Genomic DNA, 12,752 nt, shown 5'->3' with positions numbered 1-12,752 from the left:
TTTGCAAGTCTTCCACGTGGAGCATGAGAGTGATGACTCCACATGGTGTGGCTGATTAAGCATGTGCTATTCTGTATAGTGGGACTTAAACCTACTGACGACTGTGGTGGACTGTACTGTAAAATAGGTGTAGACTGCATGGTCTCCCTATGTTAAATATACTCCTTCCCCATTCAGTTTCTTAATAGCTTGGAACTTTGCATCCCTACCATCAGAGTTGTCAGGAATCCAGTGGCCTCATATTCTTTATGAGTTATGTTAGGATGTGGTTTCATGGCAGATTTCAGCCATGTGCAAAGCAGCAAGTGGTGAGGGGGCAAGATGATCTGTGGGGGGAAACTGCTGGTCTAAGGGACCTGCCATTCATATTGCATGTTTTGGATGTTTTTGTATCGTCCTTGTTCTAGTCTCATCCCATGGACTTAATGCCTGTTAAAGATTAGCATGCATTAAGGGTGTTCCTGGGCTGCATATCTTTGATGCAGTTTCGGTGAAACTGCTCCACATTGTGAACTGAAGCATGATAAAAGAGGATGGTTTGGAGCTTCACTGAGAAGCATACTCCTGATCTGGACTGTAACAGTGATGTAGATGTTGATCTAAGTTGTGTTTGGTGCGGTCCTGCTCCTCTGACCCTGCAGTGAGCCATCTTACGGAGATAAACTTGATACTAGTTTTCTCCTGGGCTGTTTTCCCTTTAGCTGATTCACCAGTAGTATAAATAAGTACTAATTTAAGTGAAGTGCAGACCAGGGGGAAGGGACCATGTGAATGCAGGCAGAAGAGAGGGGTGGGATCACAGCATCCTTGGGTTAAGGTGGAAATACAACTTTGTGGGTTTCCCCCTTCCCGTTAGTGATGGGCACCATGCGTGCCTATCTAATGATTGGTCTTGGGCACCATGAGAAGGAAAGAAGGAAAGAGGTTTCCACCTATTCAGGGCTCAGGCCCTAGGCCGCTTCTCCTGCAGGGTGGCTGTTGGGATGTGGAAGGAAGGTAAGTACTTTTTTACACAAGACAAGTGGTCAGAGTGGTTTCTCCAATAGTGGGAAATGTGAGGCACTTCCCTACTCAGGGTGAGGAAGACCAAATCCACATCTGTACCCCAAAAGAATACTTTGATCTTCAGGGAACAGGTTATTGTGGTCACTGTGGATCACCATGTAAACAGGAGAGTGAATCACGGGAGCAGATGCAGAGCGCAGAAGAAGGAGCCTGACTGCAGAGCAGTGAGGCTCTTGGCCAGCAGGGATTTATCTTTGGTTGCCAAACCCTGGTGCTCACCTTGTGCGTGTCTTGCAGTTTTGGAATCGGGGACCAGAATTTTAAAGGCAATGGGGAGTCCACCTGGTCTCTGAGCATATGGGTTGTCATCAGTGACTCAGGTCAGAATAACAGGGAATTATGTGGTGCTGAAGTGGAAAAAAAAAAACCCAAAACATTCTTATAACCACCAGTTACATTTAACAGTTATGGAGGTGTTTTTATTGTTCAACATTTAAACACCTAAACTACTTCTTCAGTGTTAAGATCTGTCTTTGGTAGCCAAATGTATACTATGGTATTACTATTAAAACAGCTAGAATTATTCTATCTTAAAAATTGTTGGAAAGTCTCTGGGGGAAAGCAATTGGAAGGAGCTTTCTCCTTCAGTCCAACACCTGATTTTGAGGTAGTTGTGAAGAAAAGTATGATAGTTAAAAGGATAAGGTTGTGTCTTCGGTTGTCTTTTGTCTCTAGTATAAGCTTTCTGTCTGCTATAAAACTAAATACCTTTGTAACTCTGTATGTATTCATACATAATGACAAAAATGTTAGCTTGGTTTTATAGGAGACTAATTTGTTTTTTTTTTTTTTTTTTTTTTTTATGGTAGATGTACAAGTGGAAATAACAGTACTATTAAAGTTTGTTTCAGGCATCTAGCAACTGTCTGTTATGATAAATTGGAAAAGCAAAATCTCAGTTTCTAGCATAAACTGCGGTTCCTCTGGCAAGATGCTTCTGGAGGCCACGTAACTTTCCCGGGTTCACGTTCCAATAAACGACTTTTTGTCTGAATTGACCTAAAACCTGCCTGAAGAGACCTTTATGGAGCATGGCACACAACTCGAGCTCCTCTTGCTGCTTGATGTTGGACTCTGTCCCTCCAGGTCTGCTGCAGATTTTAGGAAGGCTTCCTGAATAGCTTGAGAGTTTTATATGCAGGGGTTTCAGCTATCCCACAAACGATTCTTTTTTTTTTTTTCAGTTTATAAGCTATTAAATGTGTTTTTTATGGCATTTATATCTGGTTTGCGTCTTTTTTCTGGCTACTACAGAAAGGTCACTGGATTCTGACTGTCTTATAATATCCTAAACAAAGTAGGAAGAATGTGAAATTGTGCTCTTTGCTGGACGAGTGTCTGACACTTGGCTATTTCTATTGAAGACACAGGCATGCTAGAATTTCAATATATTTTCTGCTCTTTTCCTTGATTTATTTATGTATTTTTTAATAGGGCTCCCAGAGTGCCTTAGTTCGCTACGATAGCCAACTTTAGAAAGAGTTTGAGTGGCTCAAGACTCCCTATGTTTAAAATCGGTGAAGTTGGGTGTTAGGCAGCTACGCACCTCAGGAGGCTTGCCTTCCGCTTTGGCACTGGGATGTGGTTGGCAGAACGAGCCGGTTGTGTCAGTTTTGGAGAAGTGGAGAGTCCACCTCTGCCGGCAGTGACTGCCCTGTGCCGGCAGCGCTGCCGTGCTGGCTAACGGCGTGAGCTGTTTTGTCAGAGGCAGCATTGTTAGATAGGACGCTTTTTGTCTTGTAGTTGATGGGGCTGACTGGCTTTGGCGTGTTTGGTCTGTTTTATTCTTTCATTAGTCAGGTTGTCATCTTGCTCAAAACCAAGAGCTGAACTCCCCAAGGCCAATCCCATAAAGCCTGCTATAACCACCTTTCCCCCAAAGATGTCCAGTTGATTTTTTTTTTTTTTTTTTTTTTTTTGCTTAGCATTGTTGATTTAATCGATCCTGTGCCCCTGAAAATAGGTTAAAACCTTCAAAAAGCACCATCTGGGAAGTTCCCTAATTATGCTGGAAAGCTGTCATGGCTGGATGACAGAAAGCTGCCACCTAAGGTATAGCTTTGGCTCAAATAAGTCCCAGAATGGCTGTGGCTGGAAGGCACCTTTGGAATCAGCTAGTCCAACTCCCCTGCTCAGAGCAGGGTCAGCTACATCAAGTTGCTCAGGACCGTGCCCAGTTGGGTTTTGAGCACCTCTAAGGAGACCACACAGCCCCTCAGGACAAACTGTTCCAGTTTTTGATCACTTTTGCAGTGTGTGTGTGTATATTTAAGTGGAATTTGTTCTGTTTCAGTTTGTGCCCGCTGCCTCTCATTCTTTCACTGGGCACTGCTTGGTCTTTTCCACGCCCTCATCAATGAGATCTCCCCGAGCCTTCTCCTAGCTCTTTCAGCCTTTCCTTGTATGAAGATAGTCCAGTCCCTTAATCATCTTCGTGGCCCTTTGTTGGGTTCACTCTAGTATATTCACATCTGTCTTGTACTGGGGGAGCTCAGGACAGGACCAAGCACTCCAGATGGGTCTCACCAGTGCTGAGCAGCAGGTGAGGATCACCTCCCTTGACCTGCTGGCAATACTCCTCCTAATGCAGCCCAAGATGCTGTTGGCTGCCTTTTGCTGCATGGGCATGTTGCTGGCACACGTCTTTGTGGTATCCACCAGATCCTCCTCTGCCAAGCTGCTTTCCAGCCAAGCAGTCCACAGCCCGTACTGGTGCATGGGGTTGTTCCTCCCCAGGGGCAGGATTTGGCATTTCCCTTTGAACTTCATGAGGTTTGTGTTGGCCTGTTTCCTTAGCCTGTTAACGTTCCTCTGAATAGCAGCATACCTGTCTGGACTGTCAGCCACTCCTCGTAGTTTTGTATCATCTGCAGACTTGCTGAGGGTGCATTGAGTCCCATCTTCCCGATCTTTAATAAAGGTACTGAACAATTTAGCAGTGACTCCTGGGGCACACCACTGGTGACTCTCCTCCAGCTGGACTGTCTGTCACTGATCACAACCCTTTGAACCTGGCATTTTGGACAGTTTTCAGTCCACTTCACTTTACACTCATCTGGCCTGTACTCCATCAGTTTGTGCACAAGGATGTTATAGGAGACAATGTCCACTGCTTTCCCATCATCCAGTGAAGTAGTCACTTCATTGTGGAAGAAGACTCAGGTTGGTCAGGCATGATTTCCTCTTCATACACCTTTGCTGATTCCCACTATTGCCACCATGGTGCTGTTGGGTGGCACTGGCTCAGCTGCCTCTGATGCTTCATTGAACAGAGCTCCTTGACTGCTACCAGGGCACTGAATGTAGTCGGGTGTTTCTAAATCTGTTCTGGCAGTTCTTACAGTCTGTTATAATTTATTTTCTGTAATGCCCTAATCGACTCTGATTTGGCTTGTCATTTTTCTGTTTCCTTCCCTCTTCCCTTGGATGGAAGCACATGCCAGGTGATGTCTTATGTTTATATTTAAATTCTTGCCAAAACAAGATTGCCACTTACTTGTTAGAGATCTAGGATAAAGTCGTCATCTTTGCACACAGTGTGGGAGGTGGTTTGTGATGGCCCATGCTGCCTGTGAAAACTGAGGTGAATGTCGTCTCCCTCTCAGGTGAGCTTTGGTCCTGATGGATGTGTGTGAAAAGCACAGTTAACCTCCCAGTGGTCATGCTAATGCTTGAGAAGGCTTTTTCATCCAAGACTTGGCTGTTATGGACTTTTAAGCCACAAATAATTGATTTGAGTTGGGCTTGAAATTGAGAAAGCTGTGTAGAAGCAGAGGGGGAGGTAAGATGGGTATTTTTGGTGATTTGTGTTGCTGAGGTGTTCTGCTGCACCTTCTACCAATTGAGACTTTGTTTTTTGAGAGTTTTGACCAGCTTATATTACTGCAATTCAACTTACCGCTGACTGATTTTAGTATCACACCTGTTCTTGAGTAAAGCTTTTGAGTGAGAACTTGAATCATCAGAACTGTAATTCAGATGCGTAATCTGTGGACTAAAATGACTCCTAATTATTGTTATTATAAGGAGTTGCGATTCCTTAAAAACGCTTTCTGTCACGACTGAACATTGTTTTTGCTTGGGTAAATATTACACTTGAAGGTATTTCAGAGGCTTACTTAATCTGGCAGTAGAATGGTTTCTTGCCCATCACACTGCAGTCCTAATTACCTGGACGGTTCATCTACTGCTACTTGCTAATGTTGAAAAGCAAAACTGATAAGTGTTCCTCTTGAGGACCAAGTAGTAGAGAGATGTGTAGCCTCTTGCTGTTTCTGTGCATCACATGAAAAATGTACGGGATGAAACTATCTTGACATTCCTTGTGACCTCTCTCACTTTTGAGGTGAGAGAATAAGATTTTGTATACCTGTCTGTGAGAATGAGGGTGGCACTGAGTATCACTGACAGATACAGGAGGAAATTCAGCACCTAAATCTCAAAAATAAAAAGCTGTTATTCATTTGCTGCTATTTATCTTTGGAACACAAACTTGTGGATGATGACTGGGAAGTTCTCGAGATCCTCCTTTGGTTGTTGACATGACTGAGTTTATGTTTTACAGTCTGGAAAGGTGACCAAAATGAATGTGTTGTGCGTTTCAAGCACAAATATAGAAATGTTCCCTCAAGGAAAAAAAGAAGCTTTCAGAATAATTAGTTCATATTGACATAGTGTGGCTATGTTTGCCTCCTACTTCTGTGGAAAAAGGACCAGGTGTTTGGCAGTTCAGGTCGTAGTCTGCAATGCTGTAAGCATTCACCATGACCGACACTGTACTGTTATCCATTTTCCATGTTTAATTTCGTAAAACTGTCCTATAATGTTTAAATTTGAAATACAATACCTGCTAATGTGCTTAAAAACAGAGTTTATCATGAGAGAAATACATAACATGGATATTTTATATTTTTTTTTTTTTTTTTTACATTTTTATGCATTTGTAGGTTTCCAAAATGGTTGGGTGAGTTGGTTAGAAGATGACACTTTTATTTCCAGACTGTAGGTGATGAATAGCAGTTGTCTTTATGATCTGTGGCTGCCAGAATTTCCTACCTGTTGGGCAATATTTCTTCTTAGCCACTCAAAAAACAATTCAGTGTGGAAGCAAGACAAAACTGCTATGCTTGCTGCAGGCAGTAATGGGGAAATACGATGCTTTGAAGCAAGCTTAGAGAATACTTTTGGCAAAAATAAATGTATACAATACAAAAAGCATATGTTGGCAATTCCAGAGTGTGTATCATGAGCAGATAACTGGTGATGACTTCTGTTCATAATGAAGAAAACAAATGTTCTTGCTCAAAGGAGAAAAAGCAAAACGAAGCCTTCATGTTTGTATTCGACTGGCTCCTTTGTTAATGGGTGTATTTGGAAAATAGTTTGCCAGACAGGTCATTCTTGCTTCTCTCGTATGCATGGCACCATCATGGAGTTCTGGTCTTTACCATGGGTTTTTTCTGGTTTTACCAAGGGTTTTCTGACTTCCATCTGTAGGCAGCAGAGGGATAAAGGCTATGTTGCAACATGCGTGCACCAGCACTTTTGATCAAAACTGTCCACAGATCAGAATTAATACATTGATTTCATGGAGCTGTAAGTTCAATACCAGGAATAAACACCTTCTCCAGTTTGGTTCCTTAATTTGTGAATTAATTGTTGGATGTTATCATATGATGATAGAATAAAGAGTGATCTGGGGAAAAAAGCCCCACTTTCACAGGCATTCAGGATTTCTGTCTTTTAACCCTGTTGTGCTCTCATCTTTGTGGGTGTTGGTTGTGATCTGCAGAGGAGAGGGAGGTTTCGGTGACAGCAGTGTTACATTTGGTAGTGCCTGGGTGTCCTGAGGGGATTTGAGTGAGGGGGAAGATTATTTGATTGCTGCAGGTTTGTGGGAATTTCTGGCATAAACAGAATTTCTTCATGAACAAATGAGTTTTTATTGCCAAACAAGCCTTAAGCTGTCAGTAAGCAACTCTCACAGATCTTGTGCAACAGATGGACAAGTATGTAAATACATTGCTGTGCTCCTCTGAGTAAACTTAATTATATCAAAATTAAAGCTCTCTTGCTGCTGCTTCTTCATACAAAACGAGATGAATCTGAAAGAGGGTGCCTTTTGCATGTCTGTGCAAATTAAGTTTTATGATATTGTCAATCATACGCCTTCTGGCTGTATTACATTTCTTGGATCAAACCTGCAAAAATATTGTGTGTGCAGCAATCAGGTTTTTTTTGCAGCTATAATAGCAGATGCAAGCATGAAAATTAACAAAACATTGCATATATGTATGTACCATACATGCAAAATTTGAACCTTTTTCCCGCCTTGGCTCCAAATATGCGTTGAGTAACAAATGCCCTGTGGGCAGTGATTCATAATTAGTAAATCTTGGGCTGGGGCTTGGCGGGGTGGGGGGAAAAAAACCCCACTACTAGCAATCCCTTCCACCACACAAAAACCTACCCACCACCACCAAAATATGACATGGCGTCGTATTCCTGAGTTTACTTTATTCGAAGAGGTGACTGTCCAGGTTTTTTCCCCTCTCCAGAATGGTTGGGCATACTACAAATCACAAATAAGTCTTGCTGTAAGGGAAAACACTTGTTCTTGGCATTTGTCATTAGGTCTGCCTTTTTGTACGTGCGTGGCTTTCAAGTTGCATTTCCATGTCTAAGTTCCATTCACTGTGTGGTTTGTTTTTTTTTTTTTATTATTTTTTTTTTTTTCTTTTTAGTGGACTTTATCGTGGAATATGACTATGATGCAGTGCATGACGATGAGTTAACGATTCGCGTTGGGGAAATCATCAGGAATGTGAAAAAACTGGAAGAAGAAGGATGGTTAGAAGGGGAGCTGAATGGCAGAAGGGGTATGTTCCCTGACAATTTTGTGAAGGTGAGTCTTCTGCATTGATTTGGGTTTACTGTGATCATACAGCAGGCTAGTTATTATTGAAGTGGTTAGAATACACGTCAGTTCTATTTGTAACAAGATGATTTTTTTTTTTAACTGGAAGACCTCCGAGATGATTTTTTTTTTTTTTTAGTATGCTTTTGAGGACCTTTTTTGTTTTAAGTTCTGCTATCTGTTCTTATTCATCATTTCTTTTGGTCTGTACCCTTGCGCTCTACATTCTGTCTTCTTCCTACTGCTGCAGTGCACCAAGAGTTGTTTGTAGCCATGGTGACCTGCTTTAGTGAGATGAACCGATTACAAAACCAAAACCACAAAAAAACCTCAAACCTACCCCTGTAGAAGACATCAAGTCATGAGAGGGTTGGGAAAGCGGGGTCACAGCTCAGTTGTAATGAAAACTGTGTCCTTGGGCTGTGGTTGTGCGGGTGCTTCAGCCTGGATTAGGCTGCTTTGTTTGAAGGAGCAATCCTGCCCTACCCTGGGACTCCCCGCTGCTGGCACTGCCTTTTTTGTGACTGTGCAAAGGGACAGGGCAGGGAACACATCCAGCTAGAAGTTAACTATGAAGTCTGGTTGGCTTTCGGCTTGTTTGGTTTTGTGATGGGGCTCCCCATTTGTCAGCAGCAAATACCTGAAATGGGAAGGGTGTGAGGTCAGTGCTCCGTGGGGCTGCAGCGCTGTCGTGTCCTTGGATTAGTCATCACCTTTCTAAACACGATCCTCTTCTCTGGGTGCTCTGTCTCGCTCAGTGCTGTGCGACTGACTTGCAGTAATTGTCTTCTGCTGTGGAATACTGCTTCTCATACCTTTTATTTAACCTTTTATATTTATTCTGTTTGTGTCCTAATTTTAATTGAAGTTCTTGTTTGCACCTTCTGCATTTCTCATGTTTTCTCTGCAAATTTTCTAAATGTTACGAGTACACACCTACCTATTAGTTACTTACAATGAAGCAGTCTGCAAAGCAGCTAGCTGTGCTATTCCATGTGTAACTTTTGAAATTCAGAGTCTGCTGAGCTGCAGATATTTTCAGCTCCGTAACACTCGGGTGGTTTAGATGAGTTTATGCTTTTTTTTTCTTTATGCTTTCTAACAGTGTTAGTAACTTCCAAGGATTCCTTTAGTGTAACTTCTGCAAAGTCTAATCAAAGAGAATTTAGATATTCCTATCTATTTTGAAGTGAAATTAATTCTTTGCAAACCAGAATGATCTAATGTATCTTCCTGTGATATTTTCATATCGTTAAACCTAAGGGGAAATTTGTCCAGTAATAACACCTCTTTATACTTGCTTACATTAAATTTGACAATTTTTCTTTCAACTTACTGAAAAAGCAAAATTACTGGTTTTTGATTTACTGTGGAGGGATTTAAGTACTGATGGGAATAATTCAGCTGCTCTTGGAGAGGGTCTTTTACCAAGAAAAAATGTGAAGGAATGCCTTTCATTTGTCTAATATTTTTAAGTTGTTTGTAGTTTAGTTCAAAATCTGTTTTGGGATTTGAGTCCTGTGTAAGTAGTAACTTAACTTTACCGTAAGTGGTGTTTTGATGATTACTGTGTTGATGTATTTAATTAGACTCAAGTACCATATAGGAATCAAGCGTCGCTGTTCTTCTCTAGTTCTTGTGTCATCAAGACCGTCTTTCTACTGAACAGCAAGGGAGGGTTGGATGTGGCTTGTCTCTAGTTGAAAACTAAACTACTTGGGTGTTTTCTTGCACTTCTGCAGCTGTGGCTTTTATAAGCTCCATTTTAAATTACTTTCATCCTGAAAAAGCTTTATGCATCTCAGCTCCAGGTATTTTTAACTACGCAGATATTCAGTATATGCGTGGCATGGTCGGATATCCTGAATTAGAGGGGACAGTCAGTTTTCTAGAAGGCATAGGGATTTGGAGGAGTGGAAAGGAAGTTGTGTAGAAGAAAATTGTATCTTTGGTTTTATGACAACTTGCCTTCTCGATGCTGGAGTTGGGTGCAGTTATGAGGTTGATCTTGGGAACTTTTAAGATGGTATGTGTAGGTTGGAAGACTGTTGTGCAGTGATGAGAGGATGGGAAAGCATTAATTGCCAGGGAAGTGAAAGTCATGGTGTGCTTCATAGTGAGTTTTATTATAGTTTCTTCTTAGAAGTTAATTTACAGGTAGTGATAGTTTGAGAGACTTTCTGGGAAAGCTTTTGCTTTTTTGGTTTTTTTTCTGCCTCCCTCTCCCAAGTGTTCTCTTGCTTGCTGCTGCAGTAGATTGTTGATGGTGCAGGATCTATGAAATGCTAATGTGACCGGACCATTGCAAATACCAAGCCTCAACAACTAAACTGAAATGCTCCAGCTTGGCCTGGTGCAATGTTAACACCTGCAAGGTGTGTGGGTGAGCTGCAGGAGGGAGGTGGAAACAAGCTGAAGCAGGGTTGTACTTTGGCCTTGTGAACAAGGAAAATCCCTTGAGAAATGGATTTACTCATGTGCTGCCTTGCCCAGTAGCTCACCATCACCAGGCGCTGGTGGCCTCTGTGTCCTCCTGAGCTTTCTGTGGGGCAGGGTATATCAGCTCCTGCAAGGGGGTGTAGGGCTGGCAGTAGAGGAGTGTAGCAAGTTGATTGGGAGGGGTAATGACAAGAAAGATGCTGAAGAGGGACAAATATTGCTAACTTCTCATGACCCACACGAAAGGGGAAGGAGGTTGAAGGTCTGAATCATGCAGTGAGGAGGGAACGGCTACAAGGACACTGGACTGGGAGGGCTGGGGCAATGTCGGGTGCATGGGGTGGATCTCCCAGGTCAGATCAGTAGAAATGTGACCAGAGAGAGCAAATCCGTGTGGACAGGACCAAGGGTTGCACCAAGTTTTACACGTTTGGATGCAAAATTCTGGGACTGTACTTGAATATTTATTCCTTCCTGAAAGGATCATCTTATTTCCTGAGTGTAACTTCATGCATTAGATGGGGATCTGGCCTGAAGTCATTGTATAAATTTGGATAAACTCATTGAATAAATCTGAGGACTTTTTGTGATATATATGCTGGTTTGTTAAGAATTGAACTGAGTCCAGGATATAACCTCTCCATGCAGAATTTGGATGGTAAACTATAATCTGTGCTGATCTGAAAAGCATTAGCATTTGAAGCTAGAAGTGCACATTATCCAATAGATTTGCCTAGCCTTTTCATGTATAAAATATTTAAAAATATCACATGTATATGACGGATTAAAGTGGGTGAAGATGGACGTATTTTCTTTCATGTTTTTAGAGAAGATAAATGAGTTCTTTTAAAAGAAGCCCTTGATTTTTATCAGACAGCTGCAAGAGAACTGGGGGGTGGGGGCGCTAATTCCAGTTAGTTTGGTTTTGGGTTTTGCTCCTTTTGTTAGTTTGTCTCTCTCTTTTCCTGTCCGAGGGCAGGAAAAGAGCTTGTTGCTTCGGTGGCAGCTGCAAACTGTCCTTGGCTGCCAGGCAGCGTGCGGCTGCTTTTTGCCTGTTTGAAGGACAACCAAAATGTCAACAGGAGGATTACGGCTGCATGCATCTGGATGCCCCAGATTCGGACTCTATCGTCACCGCTGAAGCAGATCAGTCCCCTTCTGTTCCCTCCTTCTGGGCTCCGCTAATACGTAGGATTTACTGACATTTTACACCACTCCTCATACTTAGACTTTTCCATGCTTTGACAAACACATCTTTCTGTTTGAAGTACAACCAAGTGCTCTCAACTTCGTTTTGAGTTGTTAAAGTCCTGCAGGAAATAGCGTTTTGATTATGTCTTCCTGTTTTCTCAAGTCTTCTAAATATTGCAAAATAGTTTTATGTCGTGGTAGTAGGTTTGTTTCATGCAGTAGTAGCGATTGGATCTCTGCTGTCCGAAGTGCAGTGAAGGAAGCTGACGTTCTGTTTTCACGTGGGTTAATTTGTTGTACAGACAGGTAGGTGAGCTAAGCACTATATGACTTTGAAATACTCATATGCAGAAGGGAACGTGTGGAAGCTTCCTGTGGATACTGATGTGATGCTGATGCTTGGTACCTTATAACATCCACCGGTAACTTTTTGGTTGGGCTTTTTTTTAGCTTCTGCCCAAACTTTTTGTCCATTGATGGTGAGATCCTGAAGAAGAATCGGAGCTTGGTGGTGCCTGGTTTTGATGCTGGCTGGGGGCTCACCACTTGACGGGTTAACCAGCAGTCTGAGACAGTCTGTCCCAAAAGATGCAGTTCTTGGTGCTGACTTCCACTTGTGTTGTTTTGCATTAAAAGAAAGAGAACAGGTAGACTCAGTTAAGGGGAACCCCATAAAGCCTCCAAAACATCCTCAGATATTAGTGTCACTGCATTGGATGGAGGGTGGGAGGTACTGTAAAGGTTAGGAGGGAAGTCGGGAGGTGGGATGTCTAAAGCAGTCCTGAAACCAGAGCTCAGGGGTGGTGGAGGAGCTTGTGATGACTGTATTTGAAAACAAGTAGGTAAAAAAAAAAAGTACAAGCAATTACACTGCCCACTTGTGAAGCTATTTCCTTGAATTCACTTTTTGGTAGTAGGCCTTTTTAAAGATTTTCTGCCTATGTGGCAGTGCTGGGTTTTGCAGTGCATAAATTTTCAATTTTATTAACAAAACCTGATTTGAAATTCCTGTTTGAAGTGTGTGTGTATATGCTTTTAGTGGGGATGAAAAATTTGAATTAAAGTTCTTGTTCCTGACATTGTTATTTCCATTTTTCTCCCTCTTCCTCTGTGGGCAATTTAAAATAAACAACTTCATAAA

General features: G+C 42.1%; 1 protein-coding gene across 1 annotated transcript in view; it reads left to right on the top strand.

Annotated features, from left to right (window-relative positions):
* LOC104127011 (CD2 associated protein) overlaps positions 1-12,752 on the top strand; it is a 114,216-nt gene that overhangs the window by 44,466 nt on the left and 56,998 nt on the right. The window contains exon 4 of the mRNA XM_009639634.2: positions 7,809-7,969. Within this exon, the coding sequence (XP_009637929.1) occupies positions 7,809-7,969 (161 nt within the window). The remainder of the gene's footprint in view (positions 1-7,808; positions 7,970-12,752) is intronic.

The sequence above is a fragment of the Egretta garzetta genome, unplaced genomic scaffold, assembly GCF_000687185.1.
Source record: "Egretta garzetta isolate BGI_Z169 unplaced genomic scaffold, ASM68718v1 scaffold235, whole genome shotgun sequence".
Lineage (NCBI taxonomy): Eukaryota > Metazoa > Chordata > Aves > Pelecaniformes > Ardeidae > Egretta > Egretta garzetta.
The sequence above is the reverse complement of the archived record's forward strand: the minus strand, read 5'-3'. Positions and strand labels throughout refer to the sequence as shown.